The sequence below is a fragment of the Aedes aegypti genome, chromosome 3, assembly GCF_002204515.2.
Source record: "Aedes aegypti strain LVP_AGWG chromosome 3, AaegL5.0 Primary Assembly, whole genome shotgun sequence".
NCBI lineage: Eukaryota > Metazoa > Arthropoda > Insecta > Diptera > Culicidae > Aedes > Aedes aegypti.
This window is the reverse complement of record NC_035109.1, coordinates 25,990,813-26,017,296: the sequence shown is the minus strand read 5'-3', so window position 1 is coordinate 26,017,296 and position 26,484 is coordinate 25,990,813. Positions and strand designations below refer to the sequence as shown.

Genomic DNA, 26,484 nt, shown 5'->3' with positions numbered 1-26,484 from the left:
CTTTTCTCGATGTTTCTGGAGCCTTCTGTACTTATTGAATTACTTTTCGAAAAGATGAATCATTTAAAAATTTCAAATTTAATCACCAATTTCATTTACAATTTATTTTCTTTTAAAATTATGATTTTTTTTCACAATGGATCCTCAAAATTATCAAGATATAGCTTTTTTGGACTTCCACAAGGATCTAGTTTGAGTCCGTTTTTATACAACTTGTTCACCATATTGCATCAATTATTCCAAATGGTTGTTATTTGCTTCAGTTTGCCGATGTTAATGTTATTTCTATTAGCGGCAAAAATAGAGAAGTTATTAGACATTTTATGCAATGTGCTTTGAATAATATTGATTCATGGGCTCATGAGAATGGTTTTTCATTTTCAGTTCAAAAAACTAAATACATAATATTTTCAAGGAAACATTCTAATATAACTATTAACTTGTACCTTAATGGAATTGAAATTGAACAAGTTGATGAGTATAAACATCTTGGTATATGGTTTGATTTCAAATTGAATTGGAACATTCATATTAAACAAATTCAAAAAACATGTTCGAAAAGAATTAATTTTCTTCGCACAATTACAGGTACTTGGTGGGGTGCTAATCCATCTGATTTAGTAACGCTTTATAAAACTACTAAACGTTCAGTTATGGAATATGGTTGCTTCGCGTTTGGAAGTGCTGCAATACATATTTTGTTTAATCTTAAAAAAATACAATTTCGTTTTTTTGAGAATTTGTTTGAAACTTATGAATTCCACTCATACTCAATCAACTGAAGTTTTTACCGGTATTGTTCCTCTCAAAATTCATTTTCAAGAACTAAATTGCAAATTTTTGATTAATTGTTTCTCAAGTAATCATCCAATTATCAACATTTTGAAGTCCCTATTTGAAATTAACCTGACGAGCAAAATATTGGAATCTTATATTCATTGCTCAACTGAAAGTATTGTATCAATTCCATTGAATGGTTTTTACAATTGTAAAATTGATGTTTATACTTATCAACCTTAGGGGCCCTGATAGCCGTAGCGGTAAACGCGCAGCTATTCAGCAAGACCAAGCTGAGGGTCGTGGGTGCGAATCCCACCGGTCGAGGATCTTTTCGGGTTGGAAATTTTCTCGACATCACAGGGCATAGAGTATCTTCGTACCTGGCACACGATATACGCATGCAAAAATGGTCATTGGCATAGTAAGCTCTCAGTCAACTGTGGAAGTGCTCATAAGAACACTAAGCTGAGAAGCAGGCTCTGTCCCAGCGGGGACGTAACGCCAGAAAGAAGAAGAAGAAGACTTATCAACCTTTGATTGACTTGTCTTTGTTTCATGAATTAAAACAATTTCCAAAACATTTACATCCTTATTTTGCCAATATCTTATTTGAGCGTAAATTTGATGAACTAAACAATTTTATTTTACAGATGGTTCGTTAATTCAAGATACCGTGGGTTTCGGAGTATATAATGAATTTTCGGCTCACTTTTTTAAATTGCAAGCTCCTTGTTCTATTTTCTAAGCAGAATTAATCGCTTTATACTTTGCTTGCACCTTAATAAAGGCGTGTCCACCAAATATTTACATTGTTTGTTCTGATAGCTTGAGTTGTCTTCATGCTTTGAAAACCATTTCTTTCAATTTCAAAACTCATTATATATTATTTATGTTGAAACAACTTTTATTTGACTTACACTCTCAGAGATTTATCATAAAAATAATATGGATCCCTTCCCATTGCAAAATTTATGGTATGAACAGGCTGATTTATTGGCTAAATTTGGTGTTGCTCGGAGGCTTACTTATAACCGTGACATTTCTCGATTACCTTTTCAAATCGACGTAAGTAATTTTCATACGGTTTTGAGAAAATTAATTGAGAAGAATCACAACCTGTCTTCTAAAACTGTTTTAAAATGAATCACCTTTTTAACATTTTTTCGCCGTGTACATCGCTCAAATTTTGCATACAATCAGATCGCGTTCAAAAACTAGGTAGTTTCTATTATTTTCAACAAAAATAATTATAACAAAATGATAAGCCGTTTCACACAGTTACTTTCGACGTTTTTCTACCAGTGTAAAATCAGCTCAAGTAGTGTTTTGTTTTGATTCGTGGTTAAGTCACTTTGTCTCTCCATACAGCGGGGCGGCGAAAGTAGTGGTTAGGTTGCGAAATTTGAAAATCTTACTTTCGTCGTTTTGTAAATCCGAAAATTAAACGTTCTAAAAGAGAATAATCGAGTTATTTCAGAGCGAAACGTGTAGAATTTCGTCTGCGAAACACGTAGGATCGATAAAGTACGTTTGTACACTTTTTTGACTTGAGTCTATATGAATAAGTTTTCGAGATTTCTTCTTCTGAATATTATCCCAAATTAAAAGAATATTCCATTAGTAAATGGCAAATTTGTTGGAATTTTAGCGACAAAGGAAGAATTGTCCTAAGGTCAGTCACTTTCCTTGGTTTAAGAATACACCAGGTAGTAGAAATTTTAATTGTTTTTTTTTTCACGACTGATATCAATTTGTGTGAGAGTGGAATCTCGTATGAAGACATTGACCATATTGTACTTCAATGTTCAAGATATATTTTACCGAGAGAAAAATTATTTAACAATATAATCAATTTTGGTCATCCAATTCCTGTTTCTATTCGGGAGATTCTACCCCATTACCCCGAATCCCAGCACCCCGAATGCCATTAACCCGAACGCCATTACCCCGAATTCCAAAACCCCGAACGACCCATCATCCCGAACGACTCATCACCCCGAACGACCCATCACCCCGAATGACATTACCCCGAATTCCAAAATCATGGGAAAAGGTTATCAATATCATCATGTCAAGATAATTGTGAATTCGGGGAAAAAGCATTCGGGGTGATGGAATTCGGGGTAATGGTACATTCGGGGTGATGGAATTCGGGGTGTTGGGATTCGGGGAAATGGCATTCGGGGTAATGGGGTAGAATCATTGTTTGATACTCGTTTTTTTGTTTTTTTTTCAGATATAAAGATGATGTTTGGATACCAAGATGATGTTTAGTAAACCCCCTCCCTCATCCCATTTTTCAAGATATCAATAGGCCTATTCACATGACGTCTCAAATCAGCTGATCGGGAAGCACTTTGACAGTTCTTCTGTGAAAATGACAGACTCGTGTTAGCACCGCTCCTCCACCGATGTAAACAAATGCATAGACGGATCTGTCACATGCCCATACACACTCAAATCTACCTTGTATTGCAGTATATGGCTCTGTTATGGTTTTTGTTTTACCGTATGAGCCTTTAGTTTTAGTTTTGTTTTTGTTTTGCAACGTTATATGAAAACATAAAGAGGTTTTATGCCTCTTTGAGAAAGATTTCGAAAGGAAATCACTCAAAGGGGCTTTTCCCTCTTTCAAAGTTGTTGGTTAAAATAAATAAAATAAATAAATAACTCTAAAAGAAAACAAAGCAACATTTTTTTGAAGAAATGCGTTATTGTCCCAGGGAAAAATCGAAATACAGTGCATAGAAAAATACTCGTTGATGAACTTCTAGTAACTCCTAAACCTAGTTAAACTTTTAAAGTATCTACAGTTTCTTGAAAATTCTATTTAGGAGTTTTGGGAGAGCTCTCATTAGAATTTCTAGGTATAATTCATCAACTGGTGGGATTGCTGGGAATTTCTGGGAGACGTTTATGCTATACTGCCCATGTTTGCATTCTTACTTCGTTGACCATTTCAGACAAAAATCTGTGCATTTGTTGACGATTGAAATTCAAAAGTCATTTGAGGGACACATAGCCACTACCAAAGCAATTTGGTTTTGTAATTATAGATCGAACTTTTATTGCATAAAACTAGATACAAATAGAGTTGTGTTTGATCCTTCGACCTTGACGCTTGCTCCTGCGGGGGCAGGTGATGAGGGCAGGATCAAACATTTCGCGCGTCGGTCGAGTGAAGTGAAAAGTGGCGTGATCCGTTAGTTGTGTTTGATCTATTGATCGCATCGCTTGCTCTTGCGAGGGCGAGCGATGAACACTTGTCCGGCGTACAATGCGATTATCGAATTATTTCGCGAATTCGGTTAGGCGTAATTATATTATGGATCGCATCACCTACCATTGGTGACTCCCAGATCTATACCTTACCCACTAACCCAATATCCTTTCCATGACAACCGTGGAGATGCAGAGGTGATCTCGGTCTCTAGTAACAACGGTAGTCACACTAACATTCCTTCCCTTCCCCGATGACCGTAAGGACGTGGCCGGCGCCGTTATTGACTTTTAAAATTTGAGCTCTCGATTTGTGCACATTGAAGAATGGTAAGCTAATCCCAAGCCCCATTCATTAATTCCCTGTGCAACTTCGATTGTTCTGGTCAATCACGGAGTAGCAACTACGAATTGTACGGTCATCTATGCTTATGCTTATGCTATGCTTATAAAACTAGATACAAATAAACTCTTATTTGTTTATGCATGGGTGGTTTAAGGCCTAATATGAGGATGCTTTGAGGTGTAATAGTTTTGGCATAACATTTGGAGTACATTCCAGAGGAATTCCATGGAAGATGTTTGTTTTGGGTATCTAGATTCCTTCAATATTCCTTGTGTAAATGCAGCTCATCTGGCGACACTGGAGTAGCAACCACTGGCGGCCAATCAAGCTCAAGCTCAAGGTATCTAGATTCCTTCAATATTCTTCCGACTCATCACCATGCGAGTGGTGAGTGCGTACAGGACTATATCGTCGGAGGCGGCATGCGTAATCACTGGGATGATCCCGATCTGCATCATCCTGTCCGGAGACATCGACTGCTATCAGCGAAGAGAAACTAGGCATGCGAGGATGCCTCCTAGAAAGGAAAGTGGACTCACAGACTCATCCCGAATCCATCGGCCTGGGTGAACAGGGAGCACGGAGAAGTGAACTTCCACCTGACACAGTTCTTGTCAGGTTACGGCTGCTTCAAGCAGTATCTGCATCGATTCGGCCATGCGTTTTCACCATCCTGTCCTGAGTGTATGGAGATTGAAGAAACCCCAGAACATGTTGTCTTCGACTGCCCATAGTACGAAACACGGTGGCGGCTGCTTTTGGTGAGTACTTCAGCGTAGAAGGTGTGATAGACGGAATTATAAGCGATCCCGATCTTTGGAATATGATGACCAACATGGTGATGCAAATAATGTTTGGCTTACAGCGCAATTGGCGAGAAGAACAGCGAAACGAGACGCAGAGAGTAGCGCTTGACATTGGGTCGTCGGGGTGCTGATGAACCGGAAGCCAACCTCCCACCGGAATTGTCGGACCGACCTCGGCACTCGACAAGTCAGTCTGTTGATGAGAGACCATCGGGCGCGATCGGAGTAGGCTAGATCCTCCGTCGGGGACTAGACCGAGTAGCGTAACGTAGTATCGGTACACTTGGCCGACCACCATCGAGTCGGAATAGGCTAGATCCTCCGCCGGGAACTAGCTGACAAGGGAAGGTCACGATGGTGTTACACGGGGTTTTCAACCGGACTATTTTCGTTAGATTCTACATGTCGAAATATGAAAAACCCCAAAGCCTTTCGGGTGATGGGCCAGTGGTGTAGCCAGGAGGGGCTCTGAAAGGGTCGATTTTGAGCGAATATAATGTTATTAAGTCAATTGAAAATTTTTCAAATAGATTTTTTTCAGTATTAATTACGATAGTAATGAACAGAATTGACATTAAAGTATGTTTATAATGTATTTTTATGCATTTCGCGTATCTTACATGGAATATGGACGCCAAAACAAATTTGGTTTTATTAGAATAGTATACTAACAAGAAACTCATTGCGATTGCGCCTATGGCATGGAAAAATACATCTTAAACATACATCAATGTCAATTCTGATCACCATCACAATAAATACTAAAAAAATATTTTTGTCGAATTTCCAATTAGCTTAATAATATACGTTCCAAATTTCACCTTTTAGAGCACCTCCTGGCTACACCACTGGTCCATCACCCGAAAGGCTTTAGGATTTTCCATATTTGGACATGTAGAATCTAACAAAAATAGTCCGGTTGAAAACCCCGTGTAACACCATCGTGACCTTCCCTTGTTAGAAGAACTCCTTATGGAATCCCTTGGGAACTCGTGATGAAATGCCAAAAACGACTTCTGTTGTTTTGCCCTGTAGGAATCCTAATTTCTATTGGAACTCCTGATAAAATCCTTAGAAGAACTCCTGATGGAAATCCTTGGGAACTCCTATTGAAAGACTCAGGGGAACTCCTGATGGAATCCCTATAGAAACTCTTGATAGAATCCCAGAAGGAATTCCAGGTGGAATGTCTAAAGAAAATGCCTATGAAACCCCTGACCTTCTTGAAATCCCCAGAAGAACTCCTGATGTAATTCCCAGAAGAGATCCTGATGTTATCCCTAGAAGAAACTGTCGTGACGCTTGTCCCATTTTGAACGGAAATCCGCCGAACTTACTGTCGTGACGAAATATATTTTTTTTTTGAGAATCTGCCGAATCACTTAAATCTCCTGATTTAATCAACGGCTAACGCCCATTAACCTCGATTTAAGAAACACGGAACTTCAATTCAACACGTCCGGTCGAGCTTACATTCGCCAACAGAATCACTTCCTATGCCTTCATGGTGACTTCGTACCTCTTCTAATGCTCGGTACCGATTCGAAATCGGTTTCCAACTTCGTTTTTTTTTTGTTTCAAGTGAATCGCAAGCTCAAAGAATGTCTCCCCAACGCCGAATGCGATGTTCGTTCTCTTCCGGAGAACCGAAGCCATCATCACATCCGCACACTATACACCCCACTTTCAACATCTAAAACCATACATAGACCGGCGTCGTCCCGAAGCCGACAGACTGGATAATTGTCTAGCCTCTCGCTTTCCACTCATGCCGAAGTATGCAACTCAACCCGAGCACCACCACATCTTCAACTCACATGTAAAAGCTATCGGAAAGCTCTTTTCGTTTCTTTCATTATAGCATTTTTCGTTATAGCATTTTTTCATTATAGCACTTTTTCGTTTCTTTCATTATAGCATGCTTCGATTGCATGTCAAACACGCTAAAATTGACTCTCATTTTTGGTATCAATAATCATTTTGATTCACCTAATATTTAATATAAACCCTTTATCTACTACAGAAACTTCTGATGTAATCCCTCGAGGATCCAGGTGAAATCTTTGAAGAAACTTCTGATACAATCTCTAGAGGAACTCCTGATGGAATCTCTAAGGGACCTCCAGTTAAAATTTCTGAAGAATTTAATGATGATTCCTGGAGGAATTCCTTACGGAATCCGCAGGAGTTCCTGATGGAACCCTTGTACGAATTCCTAAAGACATTCTTGCAGAAACTCCAGATGAATTCCTTGGAGGAACTCACTACAGCAAGTCCTGATGAAATCCCTGGAGGAGTTCTTGATAAAATTCCTAATGGAACTCCTAATATAATGCCCAGAGAAATTCGTTATTATATCCCTAGAAAATCCTGATGGAGTTCTTATGTGACCTCCTTATATAAACTCTGGAGAAAGTTCTAATAGAATCTCGGAAGAAATGCTAGCTGGAATCTCTGAAGGAACTCTTGGTAGAATTTCTGGAGAAACTCTTGATGAAATCCTCAGAAGAACTCTAATGGCAGCCCTAAAGGTACTTCTAATAGAATCCCTATTGGAATTCCTGATAGAATCCCTGGAGGAACTCCTGATGGAATCCTTGGAGGAATATAAAGATATTGTTGAAGGATACATAGAGGGAATCCTGATAGAATCTCTTGAGGAATTTCGGGTGAAATCTCAGAAGAAACTCTTTATGGCATCCCTGGAGGAACTCCTGACGAAATCCTTGGAGTAAATCCTAAATATATTGTTGATGGAGTTCCTGATGGAATCAATGGAGGAATTTCTGATGAAATTCATAGATTCCCTGATAGAATCTCTGGAAGGAATTCCAAGTGGGATCGCTAAAGGAACTGCTGATGGAATCGCTGGAGAAACTTCAAATGGAATTGCAAGTATTCCTGCCGGAATCCCCGGAGAGGTTCCAGTGGCTTTGCTATCGCTGAAGGAACTCCTGATGGAATCCCTGGAGGAATTTGTGATGGAACTCCTGTAAGAATCCCTAGAAGAATTCCTCATGATATCCCTAAAAGGAGTCCTGATGAAATTCCTCTAGGAATTCCTGATATGATCTTTGGAGGAAATCCTGATTGAATCTTTGAAGGCAATTCAGGTGGAATCTCTGAAAGAACTCTGGAGGAACTTCTGATGAAATCCCCAGAAGAAGTCTAATGGAAGCCCTAAGGTATTCCAGATAGTATACCTATAGGAACTCCTAATGGAATCCTTGGAAGAACTCCTATCTATAGATATTCTTGAAGGAACTCCTAATCATTGAAGGGACTCCTGATAAAATCGAGGAACATCTGATTTAATCTCTTGAAGAATTCCGGGTGAAATTTCAGAAGGAACTCTTGATGGAATCCCTGGAGGATCAAAACGCATTTTGACTTTCCACTCCTGATGAAGCCCTAAAGTACTCCCGATAGAATCACTACAGGAGCTCCTGATGAAATCCCTGGAAGAACTCCTAAAGAAATCGTTTTAAGAATTTGTAAAGATGTTCTTGAAGGAACTCTGGATGGAATCATTGGAGGAATTTCTGTTAAAATCCCGAGAAGAACTCCTGAGAGAATCCCTAGAGCAACGACGGACAGAGTCCATGAAGGAATTTCAGGTGTAATCTCTGAAATATCTCCTGATAGAATCCCAGGAGAAACGTCTGATGAAATCCCTAGTTGAGTTCCAGGTGCAATCCCTGAAATAACACTTGATCGAATCTCTGGAGGAATTCCAGATGGAATCCCTGAAGAATTCCTGATGGAATCCCTAGACGAACATCTGATGAAGCCCTCAGAAGAATTCTTGATGGAATTCCTAGAGGAACTTCCGATGGAATCCCTAGAGCTAGACCTGATAAAAACCCTGAAAGAACTGCTGAATGAAACCTTCGTGAAATTTATAATTGAATCTTTAGAAGTTCTCCTGATGGAATGCCTGGATGAAATCGACTTTAATTCCGTAGAAGCCGAGTGATTGGAGTCCGCGGCTACAAAGCAAAACCTTGCTGAAGGTTTATGGCTCAAATTTCCGGTCGGACCAGGATCTTCTCGTAATGGAAATTTTCTTGACTTCCCTGGGCATAGAGTATCATCGTACCTGCCACACGATATATGAATTCGAAAATGGCAACTTTGGCAAAGAAAGCTCTCAGTTAAAAACTATGGAAATACCCATTGAACTCTAAGCTGAGAGGCAGGCTCTGTCCCAGTGAGGATGTAACGCCAAGAAGAAGAAGAACTCCTGATTCTCAAAGGAATCACTGATGGAATCCCTGTTCGAACTCCTGGTAGAATCCCATGAGGAATTCCAGGTGAACTTTCGGAAGGAATTTATATAGGAATTCTTACAGGATTTTCTTGTTAAATCACTGGACAAAATGTTGATTAAATTTCTGGAAGAACACTTGGTGGAATCATGAAGCAGTTTTGAAAAAAATCCTAAAGATATTACAAGAGGATTACCTGGTAAAGTTCCTGATGGAATCCCTGTAGTACAAATCCATGAATGGATTTTTTGAATCACAGGTGAAACTGCTGCTGGATTCACTGAAGATATTTCTGTAGAAATTGGTTAAGGAATAATTAAAGAATCCTTGGTGAATTTGCTAAAGAAAACGATTAGAGATAGTTGGAAACTATAGTGAAATATATAGAAACAACATCCCTACGATCGGTTCGTCGAACATTTGGCTCCGTCCACCGGTGGTTTGAGCAAAATCAAACTCGTTTGATTTTGGCCGACCGATTCGTCAACCGTCAAATTGGTTTCACAAACTGTCAAATTGGTTCGTCAAACAGCATCACACACAATCAAACATAGCACCAACATGAGCATCAACCTGAGGGGCGGAGTCAATGTTGGTCAAACCGTCTGAGCGTCTGTGGGGTGCATAACAATGCAATACTATACACGGAGAAAACGGAAAACCCATATTTGAGTATTTTTTAACTCACTTTTGAGTTATTTTTCTCTCCCCATTTCATTCGCTCCTTCTATTGTTGTCAGAGAGCGAAGAGCAAAACAACCCAAAAACCGAACCTTAGTGCGTTACCTCAAATTTGAGTAAGTGGCACAGTACTGGAAGTTGAGTTATTTGATCTGCCGATTGAGTGAAAACAACTTAGCCAGTAAGTATTTTTTCGCATGGCTGTAAATGAAAACAACTTATACCCCATCAACTCAAAATTAGGTTAACGCACAAACCCCCGGAATTGAGTGGAATGAACTCACTTTTGAGTACTTCATTTTCTCCGTGTAGCATTCAGGAAGACACTGTGAATCGAAAGACCTTGGCTAGCGGTTCATATAAAAAACGCAACAGAAGAAGGTACACGCAAACAAATTTTGTTGTATAATCTACCGAATCCATGGTAGAATTAAGAACTGCACCAACGATTTTCAACCGACTACAAAAATCTGTTAAGTTTACTATAATCTGGTTAAAATCACTGAGCAGTGCAGTAAATTAGACTATGTCCATAGTAGCATCCACTACAAAGCATTGTATTTCAATCCGTGACACCCACCGTACAACACAGTGTGGTCAAAAGTATGATGCTAAACTTCTCAAATCAAAAATGTTTCTAGTCAAAAATACTACAACTCTGGTTAAATCAACAGAAGAAATTTTCTTGTGTAGTGATGTTGACTATGTTTTGGTAGAGTTAACAGATTAATGTAGTCGGTTGAAAATCGTTGGTGCAGTTCTTAATTTGACCATGGATTCAGTAGTTTCTACAATAAAATGAATTTCAGTGTAGCGTATAAAATACGTTGCCCGTAGGCCGGAAGAACGACAAGCAAAGATAATATTCAACAGAGAACCCGGACTTGGCCGCCGACTTCGTGGTAGGCCGCGCACACGATAGTTTTTTGCAGAGGTGGTGGAGGTCAGTTAACGTTCAGGGCGACTGGAAGTGATTGGTCCAGAACCGACCGAGTGGAGAAGACTCATCCATTCGGCGTAGATTCATCGTAGGGAATTGTAGCCCATTCAGTATCAAGTAAGTATCCTTGTAGTTTAGCATGACGCAATTATTTGATTGAATGTGAATGTCGTTGACAATGTTTGGAAAGTCCAAATATATTTTTTTTAAGGACCAGTTGGTACGCCCATGAATTTCAAGGTTGTGCTATTGGGAACACAAACTATCAATCAAAAGTGCAAGGTTTAAAATTGGAGACTTATTTTGTCTATTGCACATTGATATGCGTTGCTTCGAATTCCCGCTGAACTTTTCTAAATGACCTACTAAACAATAAGAGATTATCCGCTCTCTCGCTCTCTTACGATTATAATGCAGCCCACAGACGCTCAGACGGTTTGACCAACATTGAATCCGCCCCCCAAGTTAGTCAAACCGACTTATGTTGATACACGTTTGACCGACTGTCAAGGTTGGTTGCAGCAACACGATATTTCTTTGCATGTTTTTAGACTTGCCGAGAGTCTAGTGAATATGTGATTATTATTTTTTCGAATGCTGTGGCTGTGAGGGAGGTTCTCTTCGCGATTTTCTGTCAATAATCGCAGTAAGGAAGAGAAGAATTTTCAACATTCAAGTATCGGAAGAAATAAACATTTCAGAGGAATTCCAGTTATAATTCGTACGAAGTATTTCGGCAAAACTCAGAAATCATGACGGGTTTCTTTCGGGAAATATTCTGAGCAGTCATTGATAGTGGAAGAACCAAGCGATTTTTTTTAAAACATTCTTTCCAGAATCCTTTAGTCGTTTCCTCTAGTTATTCTGCTTTGAAGTTTTTCCAGGAATCCATAAGCTATTCTAAGGATTCCACCAATAGCTCTTCCTGGGATTCCACCAATAGCTCTTCCTGGGATTCTACCACAAATTTTATCAATAGTTCCTTTAGAAATTTATCCACAGATTCAACCAGAAATTTCTCCGGGGAACATTGTTCAGGCATACCTTTAGGTGGAATTTTTCCAAGGATTCCTTTAGAGGTTCCTCTACAAATTATTGTGGATTTCAACCACTGATTCCTTCAAAGATCTGTCCAAAAAATCCTAAGAAATTTCTTCAGGGCTAACTCTAAGGCTGCCTCCTAGAATTCCTTCAGATTGTTATAACATTTTTTTCAAAGATTTCTTCAGAAATTTCTCTAAAGTTAGTTCCAAGGATTCCATCACGCGTTACCCAGGAATCGCATAACAAATTCTTTCAGATACTTCTCAAGGGATTTCTAAAAAAAAAATCATCACCAGAAATTCCCCCAAGGATTTCACCAGGACTTTTTTAAGGGCTTGCTCCTCGGACTCGTCCTCGAATTCCTCAAGGAGTTACATCAGAAAATCCACCAGGAATTTCTTCAGCGATTCTTTCTAGCAATTTTTCAACAGATTTCTCCAGGGATCTATACAAACACTTCCCAAGAGATTTCTCCAGTGGTTCATCCAATGCTTTCTTCAAGAATTCCACCAAAAAATCCTCCAAAGATTCATTTAAGAATTCCTCCAGCGAAACTTCAAGCATTTCTATACAGATACTACCCACAATTTATCCAAGGATTCGTCAAGTTCCTCCAGGGATTCCACAAACAATTCCTCTAAGAATTCCATCAGAAAGCTTTCAAAGATTTCAAGAGAAATACTGCAAAAAAATTCATCAAAACTGGATCAGCAGGAATTCCTTTAGAGATTCCACTTGTAATTTTTTGAGAGGATCCCCCAGGTTATCCTTCGGTATTCCTCTAGAGAGAATCTTCAATAAATTCTTTTATAAACTCCATCAGTGTTTCCTCCAAAGATTCTTCCTTGTATCTCTGAAGGGACCCTACGAGGCATTCGTCCTGGGATTTCTGCAGGAATTACTTCAATATTCTAATATAAATTTCTCCGAGGGTTCCTGGAGGAATTTATCCATCAATTCCATCCAGTGTTTCTTGAAGGGTTTTTTTTCCAAGGAATCTACCAGGAATTACCTTAGAGAATCTTTCAGAAATTCCTTCAGGGATTGCTTTAAAAGTTCTTCCAGAAATATGATAAGGAATCTCTCCAGGAAACTCTCTAGGAATTAATCTATTGATTTCTTTGGTGATACCTCCTAGAATTTCTAAAGATATATCTCCATGGATCTTTAAGGGATTCATCCTGAGGCATTTAGAGAAATGTGTTGTTTGACACTCTGAGTAAATATCAGTTAACCCCCTGGAGGAATTTATGATAATCCTGAAGCACAATCCTAGTAACACCTTTGAAGTATTTTATGGTTGAACTTCTGGCGAAACCCTAATAGAGTTTTCTAAGGGTAATTCTAGCGAAACTCTGGTGATATTCCCAGTGTTAACGCTAGAAGAACTCCTTGTGATATTCCTTAATAAACTTCTCTCGCGAAAAATTACCGGTGAGGGAAAATACTGTTGAAGTATCTGAAGGAATTACTAGTGGAATCTTTATAGGAAATTGTGGTCAAATCGCATAGGAAATTCGTTATTGTATAATTGGAGTTCATCTTGGTGGCATCCACGAAGGAACCTCCCAGAAGAATCCCTGAAGGAATTCCTGTTTTGAATCCCAGGAGGAATTCATGATGGAGTCACTGGTAGATTCCCAAATTACAGGTAAAACTTTTATAATAAATTTCTGGTAATATCGCTGGAGGGTTCCTGAAAACCCTTTAGAATCCCTGGAGTTATTCCACGAGAAATTCCTTGAAAAATCTGGAGAAATCCCTTGAGGATTTCTGGGATCGATTCCTTAAGGAAATTAACCCAGAATAACCCTAGAGGGATTCCTGAAGAAACCTTTAGAAGAATTCCTGATAGAATCCCTGACAGAACTTCTGATGATTTCCCAGGAGGATTTATAATAAAGTCTTAGAAGTTTTTCTTATGGAATCTATGAAAGAACTTCCGATGAATCCCTGCAGAAATTCCCAATAAAATCTATTGAAGTACTCTTTCAGATGGAATCCTTGGAAAAACTAGTGATGTATTCCTTGGAGTAATTCATGATAGAATCATTAGAGAAACTCTTGATAGAATTCCTGTAGAAATTCCAGGTGGAATCTCTGAAGGAACTCCTAATGGAAAGAGGAACTCCTGATAAAGTCCTTAGAAGAATTCCTTATGGAATCCCTTGGGAACTCGTGATGAAATGCCAAAAACGACTTCTGTTGTTTTGCCCTGTAGGAATCCTAATTCCTATTGGAACTCCTGATAAAATCCTTAGAAGAACTCCTGATGGAAATCCTTGGGAACTCCTATTGAAAGACTCAGGGGAACTCCTGATGGAATCCCTATAGAAACTCGTGATAGAATCCCAGAAGGAATTCGAGGTGGAATGTCTAAAGAAAATGCCTATGAAACCCCTGACCTTCTTGAAATTCACAGAAGAACTCCTGATGTAATTCCCAGAAGAGATCCTGATGTTATCCCTAGAAGAAACTTCTGATGTAATCCCTCGAGGATCCAGGTGAAATCTTTGAAGAAACTTCTGATACAATCTCTAGAGGAACTCCTGATGGAATCTCTAAGGGAACTCCAGTTAAAATTTCTGAAGAATTTAATGATGATTCCTGGAGGAATTCCTTACGGAATACGCAGGAGTTCCTGATGGAACCCTTGTACGAATTCCTAAAGACATTCTTGCAGAAACTCCAGATGAATTCATTGGAGGAACTCACTACAGCAAGTCCTGATGAAATCCCTGGAGGAGTTCTTGATAAAATTCCTAATGGAACTCCTAATATAATGCCCAGAGAAATTCGTTATTAAATCCCTAGAAAATCCTGATGGAGTTCTTATGTGACCTCCTTATATAAACTCTGCAGAAAGTTCTAATAGAATCTCGGAAGAAATGCTAGCTGGAATCTCTGAAGGAACTCTTGGTAGAATTTCTGGAGAAACTCTTGATGAAATCCTCAGAAGAACTCTAATGGTAGCCCTAAAGGTACTTCTAATAGAATCCCTATTGGAATTCCTGATAGAATCCCTGGAGGAACTCCTGATGGAATCCTTGGAGGAATATAAAGATATTGTTGAAGGATACATAGAGGGAATCCTGATAGAATCTCTTGAGGAATTTCGGGTGAAATCTCAGAAGAAACTCTTAATGGCATCCCTGGAGGAACTAATGACGAAATCCTTGGTGTAAATCCTAAATATATTGTTGATGGAGTTCCTGATGGAATCAATGGAGGAATTTCTGATGAAATTCATAGATTCCCTGATAGAATCTCTGGAAGGAATTCCAAGTGGGATCGCTAAAAGAACTGTTGATGGAATCGCTGGAGAAACTTCAAATGGAATTGCAAGTATTCCTGCCGGAATCCCCGGAGAGGTTCCAGTTGCTTTGCTATCGCTGAAGGAACTCCTGATGGAATCCCTGGAGGAATTTGTGATGGAACTCCTGTAAGAATCCCTAGAAGAAATCCTCATGATATCCCTAGAAGGAGTCCTGATAAAATTCCTCAAGGAATTCCTGATATGATCTTTGGAGGAAATCCTGATTGAATCTTTGAAGGCAATTCAGGTGGCATCTCTGAAAGAACTCTGGAGGAACTTCTGATGAAATCCCCAGAAGAAGTCTAATGGAAGCCCTATGGTATTCCAGATAGTATACCTATAGGAACTCCTAATGGAATCCTTGGAAGAACTCCTATCTATAGATACTCTTGAAGGAACTCCTAATCATTGAAGGGACTCCTGATAAAATCGAGGAACATCTGATTTAATCTCTTGAAGAATTCCGAGTGAAATTTCAGAAGGAACTCTTGATGGAATCCCTGGAGGATCAAAACGCATTTTGACTTTCCACTCCTGATGAAGCCCTAAAGTACTCCCGATAGAATCACTACAGGAGCTCCTGATGAAATCCCTGGAAGAACTCCTAAAGAAATCCTTTTAAGAATTTGTAAAGATGTTCTTGAAGGAACTCTGGATGGAATCATTGGAGGAATTTCTGTTAAAATCCCGAGAAGAACTCCTGAGAGAATCCCTAGAGCAACGACGGACAGAGTCCATGAAGGAATTTCAGGTGTAATCTCTGAAATATCTCCTGATAGAATCCCAGGAGAAACGTCTGATGAAATCCCTAGTTGAGTTCCAGGTGCAATCCCTGAAATAACACCTGATCGAATCTCTGGAGGAATTCCAGATGGAATCCCTGAAGAATTCCTGATAGAATCCCTAGACGAACATCTGATGAAGCCCCCAGAAGAATTCTTTATGGAATTCCTAGAGGAACTTCCGATGGAATCCCTAGCGCTAGACCTGATAAAAACCCTGAAAGAACTGCTGAATGAAATCTTCGTGAAATTTATAATTGAATCTTTAGAAGTTCTCCTGATGGAATGCCTGGATGAAATCTACTTTAATTCCGTAGAAGCCGAGTGATTAGAGTCCGCGGCTACAAAGCAAAACCTTGCTGAAGGTTTATGGCTTAAATTTCCGGTCGGACCAGGATCTTTTCGTAATGGAAATTTTCTTGACTTCCCTGGGCATAGAGTATCATCGTACCTGCCACACGATATATGAATTCGAAAATGGCAACTTTGGCAAATAAAGCTCTCAGTTAAAAACTATGGAAATGCCCATTGAACTCTAAGCTGAGAGGCAGGCTCTGTCCCAGTGAGGATGTAACGCCAAGAAGAAGAAGAAGAAGAACTCCTGATTCTCAAAGGAATCACTGATGGAATCCCTGTTCGAACTCCTGGTAGAATCCCATGAGGAATTCTAGGTGAACTTTCGGAAGGAATTTATATAGGAATTCTTACAGGAATTTCTTGTTAAATCACTGGACAAAATGTTGATTAAATTTCTGGAAGAACACTTGGTGGAATCATGAAGCAGTTTTGAAAAAAATCCTAAAGATATTACAAGAGGATTGCCTGGTAAAGTTCCTGATGGAATCCCTGTAGTACAAATCCATGGATGGATTTTTTGAATCACAGGTGAAACTGCTGCTGGATTCACTGAAGATATTTCTGGAGAAATTAGTTGAGGAATAATTAAAGAATCCTTGGTGAATTTTCTAAAGAAAACGATTAGAGATAGTTGGAAACTATAGTGAAATATATAGAAACAACATCCCTACAGACGGTACGATCGGTTCGTCGAACATTTGGCTCCGTCCACCGGTGGTTTGAGCAAAATCAAACTCGTTTGATTTTGGCCGACCGATTCGTCAACCGTCAAATTGGTTTCACAAACTGTCAAATTGGTTCGTCAAACAGCATCACACACAATCAAACATAGCACCAACATGAGCATCAACCTGAGAGGCGGAGTAAATGTTGGTCAAACCGTCTGAGCGTCTGTGGGGTGCATAACAATGCAATACTATAGCTTTCAGGAAGACACTGTGAATCGAAAGACCTTGGCTAGCGGTTCATATAAAAAACGCAACAGAAGAAGTTATGGTGGTTCAGTTATTCATTAGAGCCTCTCAATAATAGAGGTAATAAACTATAGAGGAAGAATGTCGCTGGCGTCGCTGCAGGAACATCTTTTGCTGGCGGAGATAGGCGGGGCTATAAATGTCAACGCGAAAAAGTATGCAGTTTGACACTTATGTACCCGACATGTTTCTGAGCGAGAACAAAGGGAACAGCAGCGACATTCGTCCTCTATAGTTTTCTATCTCTATTCTCTCAATCGAAGAGAGCCTCTCAATGTTAGATAGGTCCTTTGATTTCGTTATCATTTTCGGCATCTTTTCCCTGCAAAATGACGAGGACAAATGAAACACAATGAGTTTTTTTTTACATTTACATTTTCTTTATTGAAAATTGCATCATTACTTTGCTTTTCCACGTTGATTTTTCCATTTTAAATATATAGGGCGTGTTGTGGGGGGTGTGGGGATGTTGTGTTTTGTGTGAGTTTATATATATTAATAGTATAATAAAATATATTTCCATAGGGTATATTCGATAAAGAATACAAAAATGATTAATAATTAGGCTACGATTAAAAACATAGTTAATTACTTTTGCTTTTGTTTTCTTCTGTTGTTTTTTATGCTGTCCCGACTATCCAACTGTTCGGGATCGTCAAGAAGTGTCGCAGTTATTAGTTACACCACAGTCACAGAGGTAAGTGCAAACAAAACAAAGAATCCTAAGCAAACGAACAAAAGAGAAACAAGGATGAGGTTGTGCGTTTATTAAATTTTTCGCTAACAGCCTACAATCAGTGCGTGGTTTTAGGAGCAGTTTCTCATGGTTTTATGATGGGAAAACTAGCTTCAGTTTTCATCTCTAAATTTTCTCGCGGAAATTTAACTATTTGCTTGGTTTTGTAGCTAACGTAAACTGCTCTCTGTCTCTTGATCACTATTTAAAAAAAATATAGATAAAACAAAATAAAACTGCTGCAGTGCTTGTGTCTCTAGAGCCTTAAAATTAAAATTGCACTATCTACCTTTGCATGACGGTGTTTTATTTATTCTTTAATGTAGTATGTTGTGTAAGAGCGTGATTTGTTGGAAGGTGCTATAAAACTAAACTGTTCAATGCGCGGGGGTGAGTCAGTGAGGAACGGTGCTCGTTAAGAGATTAAAACAAAACCAAGAGCACTATGACGAAGTTTAAAAAAAAATCATTCGATAGTTTAAATATGTACACGATGCTTCTTACACCTTTTCTTCTTCGAACAGTTTGGGTAAAAATTACAACAGGCATTTAAAAACGCGTTTTAAATATTTGATTGTATCATTCTTTTAGCCTACAGACGAAAGTGCACTTACGGCCAAATATGATTAGTGAACTAAGTTGTGTGTATAAATATTACTTTCTAGTACTTTCGTGATTTCTAAACCTATTAGCTACAACTATTTTTGCAAAATAGTCATCTTGCAGTACCGTTTTTTTTGATTAAAACTTCTGTAAAAATAGACTCTGCCTTCAACTTCAGTGATTGTTGCAGTTTATCCGTTAATTTTTTTATTAAAACTTATTATCTCAGCCTTAGGGTTTGCTTTTCCTATTTTTGAAACATTTTCCGACAGTGTCACCCCTGTTTCTGGGGAGGGGCGTGTCTCTTTTAAAAACAATGTTGAAAAAACAGCATTGAAATGCACATCTTTGACATCTGGTTAACAGAAAGGCGGCTACCGATTGTTTTCGATAATTGGATCGAGATCCAGAGGGGGACGACATGATGAGAAATAAACATGATATCGAAGCAACAAAACAAACGCAAAATTGAAGTACAAATTAAACGTACGTAAAACGAAAACTAAAGAGAATAATCACAGAATTTTGTTACTAATACGTCTCGGATGCCGTGCGCGCACGCACGTCGAAGAAAGTACGATCTGAAAGGGTTTTTGGAGAATGAGACATTCTAGGGGATTGCTTGCGATCAAATTTAGCGTGGTGCTTGTCCGATGAATCACCCCAAAATCAAACTACTCCGAGTTGGGTGTTATACGAAAGATTGAAATTATGATGTGAGGTAACGTCTTGGAAAATGAAACGTTCAAATGCATCGGTATTTTAAGAAAACCTCTTTCCAAAGCTTATTCCAATTATCTCAACAACTAATTGCATGCAACCCAACTCTGAGTAGCTTTTTATAGGAGTGCAGCCTAAATTATACCCAGCTCCATTTACAATTGCACGCTAAAAATGTCTACTAGAACAAACAAGGTTCTAGATACCAATTTCGTGAAAATAACAACGCTTTCCGAACCCAATTGGTACCTGAAACCCTATCTGAATTTGAATCATTCCATTTTTAAACGAAATAACGTGATCGGCAAACGACATCTGAAACTTATGCTATGTTCAAACCACGGAGAGTTGTAAGAAGTTTTTCGCGGATTTTATGACATTGGATAGTTTTTCAGAGGACAGTTGGGATAACCGTGAAGGCAACGATTCAGGAAGGGAAGGGAGTTAAGAGCGAAAAACGGTGAATTTTTGGAAAGAATGCTGGGGTTTCCTAGGAGGAAGCTGAGGATTCTATGAAAAAGGGGTTGTTTTTTTGCTCGGAGAGAGTAGAGAGTTCCAAAGGAGAAAACTGATAGATTTCGAGAGAAAGCTGCAGATTCTAGAGGAAATCTGTTTTCTTAGTGAACATGTGGATGTTGATTGAGGATATTGAGGATTGAATGATTCCCGGAGGAAACTGACGATAACTTCCCAAGAAACATTAGTAGCTGTAGGATAATTTGTGGTATTTCAGAAAGAAGTTTGAGATTTCATCAGCGAAACTTTGGATTGTTGTAGAAAGCTTATAATTGCTTGAGGGAGCTACTATGCGAAAGCTGATTGCTAGAGACAGCAATCTATAGAAGCGAATTGGAAATTTGGAAAAGACGTTGACATTCCATCAGCAAGCTGATGATTCTGGAATGTAACAGGGGATCATCCAGTGAGAAGCAAGGAATGATCATTTGAGAAACCTGCATCATCTGGTAGGAAGCTGAGGATTACGATCCGGATTGTGCGCCAGGACACTTCGGAAGGTATCGATAAAAACCGGAAGGAGGAAACTGTACAATTTGAAAGGAGGCTTCGGACACCATGGACAAGTTCTTGGTGTAAAATTCTGGATTCGGAAAAGTTACTGACCTATGATTTCTGTTGGAAGCAAAATCAGGATTTTTCTGGGAGATAACTGCTAGTTTCTGGAGGCAACTGGAAAATTCCGGTAGAAAGATTCAAAATTCCGTTGAAGTCGGGCGTTACGGGATGAAGATGAGGAAGGTTTTCAAAAGTAAGATGATTGGAATTCGAGGCGATTTCAAAGGAAAGTCAATGATTTCTGCAGGCATTTCATGGCATCCAGAAGAAAGTTTGGGAAGTTCTGAACGGGATTCCGAGGGAATTTCGTATGGATTTTGCAAATTTCTGTTAGGATGTTGTTGACTCCTAATGAAACATAGTTAATACAGGAAGGATGTTGAGATTTACTCGAGTTAACTATAAAATTCCTGGGAGTGATATTGATTTGGAATGAAATTGACTGAGTTGGAAATTTAGTCAGAGTTTCTGAGTCTATTGAGCTTGAAGAATCTTTAAATCTCTTGAAGTTCAAATTCGATTCAACTTCTAGACATTTTTGTTCACTTTTCGACTATCTTTTTAGAAAGCTCTTCAACTTTCCTTTGTGGTACTGGTTTTCTACCAGTCTCAAGGTGATATTTAGCTTTAGAAGAAGTATACTTTCCACTTTGTGCAGTACTATTGAGCATCTTGAGATGTAACAGAGGATTCCATTGAGAAGCAAGGGAGGAAACCTGAATCGAGAGAAGTCATCAAAACCCGGAAGCAAGCCGGGAATGGTTAGAGGAAACTGTAGATTTTGCATGGAGGCTTCGGACTCCTTGAACAAGTTCTTTGAGTTGAACTCTGAATTCAGAAAAGTTGCTGACCTATTTTTGACGAAGCTGCGGCTTCCATAGAAGGCTGACAGCTTCTGATAGAAGTATAATCGGAAGGCTTCAACCTTCCGGGAAGAAGATTCAAAATTCCTTATCTTTGACGAGGCTTGGGCCTCCATAGAATGCTGACGGTTTCTGATGGAAGTGTAATCGGAACATTTCTGGAAGATAATCGATAGTGCATAAATGCAACTGGAAAATTCCGGGAAAAAGATGCGAAATTCCGATGAAAGTGGGCGTTTTGGGATGAAGTTGAGGTTTTCAAAAGTAAGATGATTGGAATTAGAGGCGGTTTTAAGGAAAAGCTGATGTCTGCAGAAATCCTGGCTTCCAGGACAAAGTTTGGGAAGTTCTAAAGGGGATTCTGCAGGAATAAAGTATGGATTTTGGAACTTTCTGTTAGGAAGCTATTGATTCTTGATGAAAAACTGGGAATACAGGAAGGTTGTGGAGATTTCCTCGAGTTGTCTGAGAATTCCTGGGGGCAACTATAGCTTTGGAAGAATGATAATGAATTGGTATGAAATTGGCGGTTCCTTAAGTTGGCTGAGTTGGAAACTTAGTCAAAGAGCTTCAAGAAGCTTGAAATTTCTTGAAGTTCGATGCTTTCGATTCAAATTTTAGACAATTCCATGTACGTTTTGACTCTCTTTTTAGAAAGCTTTCAGCTTTCTTTTGTAGTACTTGTTTGCTATCAGTCTCGTAATGATATTTAGCTTTAAAAGAAGTATACCTCCCACTTTGTGCGGCACTATTAACCCTCTCTTTCCCATGGTAGCACAGGTGATCCACCGATTTTCGACGAACGCTAGCTGAACCGAGTTGATACGATTAGGTCAATAATGATCGGAATGAATTTATCCGCTTATTTGTTTCATCAAACATCGAAATAAGTGACCTAAGGATCAAACTATTGAAAAACAATCAACTAACTATTGAAAAAACAATCAATTTTTTTTATTGTGATTTTGAATAATTTAGCATATTTGCAAAAACTTTTGTTCAAGCACTTTTTTTAGAAACGCCATTTTTACAGTTAAATTGTCATTCGAAGCTGTGGGAAAGAAAGGGTTAAGCAACATGACTCCATGGAAGGCATTTCTAACATTGGTGCACCGCTCCACGGCCTGCTAGGGATAAAAAACCACATTCCAGTTTCATTTGAACTGACGATCAATTACGACAGATAACGAACTTTCCAGTACACATAAACGGTCAGATACAGGCAGTACATCGCACGTACGTGGTGAGCTCTTTCCATTTCGCTTGCAGCTACTCAGGGAATCCTTGTTAGATTCTTTTCCAACCCTTATGTCATGTTGTCCAAAGTTTGGTAATACACTGCAATTCTGGTTAGAATCATTTGAGTGAATTCCAGGAGATACATTTGGTTTTTTTCTTACTGCAAAAATCTCAGAATATGAGGTGGAATCTTGAAGGTTCCGGTATTTTTAGTGTCAACATTTTAGGTTTTTGTCTTGAAAAACTGAAATTCGAAAAGTTTGCGGCCTAATTTAAGATAGCTACTGTTACGCGTCTCTCAGTTACAACTCCGTGGTTTGAACATAGCTTTGGCGGAGCTCATTCTTTAAGCTGACAAGTTGATGAGACAACGTCAACTCGCAGAACAAGCCCCGCCCTAAACGTATAAAACAAGAACGGCGGATAGCGACAAGGGACGTATGTGTGTGTGTGTGCATACGACGAACGATAAAATTAATCAACAACATCTCTTTCACTGTTTCAAAAGATTGGTCCTGCAGTAAAGAGTTTGCAATACCTCGCTCTTTCTCTCTCTCTAGTGTGTATGTGTTTCTTCGGTTTTCTACAAACTAGTTAAATATTTGCTCTCTTTGCTTGGGCCCTCTAAAATGGTAATTGGTTTGATTGTGTTCTACGTTTTCTCCTATCATTGTACTACTTCTGTTGTCCGAATTCGGGAAAACCGATTTCCGTGGGGACCGCGTGGTCCTCCGGGGATCGATTTCTCGTACCTTTTTTTAGTTGGGAAGACTTGCGTGAAGTGGTTGTTGTCTACAACATGCGTACTTTTTCTCGTATGTATGATTTGTAGGGTTTTTTGTTTTTATTACTAACAATAAAAAAAAAATTACAAGATAAAGGTAATCAGGGGGGTGAAAACTTTACAATAAAATATATTAGGACAGCGGTGCGTTGCTTTCGAGAAGGCATACTCTTTCCGCGTTGCATGTGTGTATGTTACTCTTGTGCCCCTTGCAGAAGATGGGGACTTTCGCGTTCTCCTCTTCGGATTCGATTGTCTGTACAATTCCAATTACATTTAAAATTACAAATACCCTTTAGAAGGAATGATTAACGATCTCGGTCAGCGAAAAAAATCAATTAAATAAACAACAGAACATAAAATAATAAACAGCTAATATTGCAGCTCTCTTTCTCTCTTTTGCTTCTTATGCTTCCTTTTCCGGCTTCCGTTTTTGTGCCATCTGACCGGAAACAAACGGGGCTAGTGTGGTTATAGGACAGACGAACGACAGATACTTTAGTGTTAGTAGCCTCTTTTTGTGTGTTTGTGTGTGTTTATGTGTGGTTCGGCCCCTACTGACTGACGGTGGCCGCTGCCGGCGCACTGCTCTTGGCCAGTGTCGTCGAGCTCGGCGAAGTGGCCGTGCTGGACGATACGGACCGGGAGGGAGAGGTAGCACCGGGCGACGAAGAAGTCGGTTTCTCCTGAAACTCCTTCTTGATACTGATAGATCCGGGCAGGGCGGCGGCGCCATCGTTGGACGTGGATGCAGGTGAGGTGACGGAAGACGAGGCACTTCCGATCGGGGGGAATACTATTCGGATGCCAGAACCAGAGTTGCTTCCTCCGGTCGCCGGATTTTTGGGCTGTAGGCCAACGGCGTTCGCCACGGCGTTGATGATCGCTGCGCTGGTAAAGTTGTTCGCTGACGACCCGGAGGTCGGAGGTACCGGAGTCGTAGATCCGTTTGTACTGCTATTGCTGTTGGTGTTCATCGTGCAGGGCGCCGCTTCCGAACCGGTCTGCGACTGGGCATACTCGGTTTTGTGGATGATCTTGACGTGGGCCGTCATGTTGTCCTTCCGGGTGAACTCCTTGAAGCAGTACGGGCACGGGTAGACCTTGACGTTTCGCTTGTGCGAGGTCACGTAATGCCGGCAGAAGTTACTGATGTGGGTGTAGACTCGGGAGCAGATCTTACACCGGTACACGTGGTCACCTTCTTTGGTACAGAAATCCCGTACGCTACCCTCAGTATCGTCGATGACGGTATACTTGTGCGCACGGTTGGCGTCGCCGCCCTTGGTCGAGGGCGAATTGGAACTCGATCGTGGCGATCCGAGCATGTTGTTCGACAGCATTTCGAACATATCCGAGCTGTTCAACCCGGACAGGACACTGGAGATCTGTAGTCCACTAGGTACGCCAGGAGATGCCCCGCTGGTCGATGTCGAGATCATACTTTCATTCAGATTGTTGTTCAGGTTGTTCAGGATGGTCTGCGTGGCGGTGATACCGTTGTGCGACTTGCCCATCAACCGGGGTCGTTTCTGAAGCTTTGGTAGAGATTTTGGACTAAGTAAACTGGCTGCGGCCGCCGCTGCGGCTGCTGCAGCTGCCGAGTTCGACAGGGGTGCTAGTTTCGGTAGCAAGGACATGGTCGGAACAACGTTGATCAAAGGCATGCGACCGGCCGGTGATCCCCCGGCACTGCTGTTCGGAGTTCCCGGTTTGGCCTGCAGCGGTGGCGGAAAGTGGCTCGACGTCGAATCTACCGCACCGCTGTCCGACTTGGGATCGTACTTGAACTCAACGGGCTCGTCGTACTCGTCCAACAGCAGCTGGGGTTCCATGTAGCTTGAGTTCAGCTCCCGTTCCTCGTCCGAGTCGTCGTTTTCCTCGTCGTCTTCGTCCATCGGTCCGCAGCCGTCGTCATCGTTGAACGAATCTTTGGAATCTACAACGACACACGTTCGGGGGAGAGAAAGAAAAAAAGGAAAAACTTGATAATGGTTGTTTGCCCAAGCGGGTCACTCAGGTGGACATATTTGAATCGATTCCAATTTCCCAGGCCGCACATCAGCAAAAATTAATGAGATTTGATTTTTTCTTGTTTTTTTTTGTACTGAATGTTTCCAACACCAACAGGAAAATTATTAGACACGGATTATTTGAATATGACTATAATAATGTAATGCGTTTTTGTTTTATTCTGTACAAATGTGAGAGCTTCGAACTTCGAGAGCTTCGTTCTTGTTTTGGTCCCGGACAATGTTCCGCGCGCGCGTGCGGGAGCAGATTTCAGGAAAAGCTAAAGGGATTATCTCCGGAGAGGTTTGCTGGCACCTGGACGGTTGAGAGAGATGTAGCTTTGGCGCGGGACCGAGAGAAGATCGTTGGGAGGAGAATTCACCGGTGTTTGTTTAAGTTCTACAAAATATGTACACTTTGTATGATGTGAGGATGATCTTACGATAAGTCTACCCAACTTCAGTTTACTACCCAAACACTTAAGAGTTATTGTTAGTATACCGTTTCCACATATAAGAGATGATATATTCTTTGTACAATACCAAGAGTAGTTAAACGTGATGAAGAAGACGCTTGCCCTTTGGATGTAACCCCGTCATGAATTACATGAATACCTCGGAAATATCAACCGTCATCATTTGAGAGTTTATCTTTGCAAAAATTTTAATTTCAATGAATTCATAGTTATTTCTGCTGGTTAGCAGTACCTGCCTAGTAAGTCTAGGGAAGTCAAAGATTCGAAAGAATCGTTTCACGGTACCGTTTTGGTTCATATTACGGACAGCTTAAAATTCCGGACACTCTACTTTGTATGGGAAACATTTCACGCGAAATGTTTCAATTTTTGCTGTTCAAAAGTTCTCAATTTCAAGGCTCGTTTTAGTAAACTTTTTCCATAAATATCTTTGAAAATTTATAATGCCCAACTACCTTAGATGT

The 26,484-nt window shown here is 40.0% G+C and overlaps 1 protein-coding gene across 4 annotated transcripts in view; it reads right to left on the bottom strand.

Annotated features, from left to right (window-relative positions):
• The window catches only part of LOC5563780 (protein tramtrack, beta isoform), a 114,890-nt gene that overhangs the window by 7,702 nt on the left and 80,704 nt on the right, over positions 1–26,484 (bottom strand). For 3 of the 4 annotated variants that reach the window (XM_021850964.1, XM_021850966.1, XM_021850967.1), the window contains one exon: positions 18,393–25,471. The exons of the other annotated variant lie outside the window; for it this stretch is intronic. In XM_021850964.1, coding sequence (XP_021706656.1) covers positions 24,087–25,471 — 1,385 coding nt within the window. In that variant the 3' untranslated portion in view covers positions 18,393–24,086. Of the gene's footprint in view, positions 1–18,392; positions 25,472–26,484 lie in introns of those variants that run through there. 4 annotated transcript variants of the gene reach the window in all.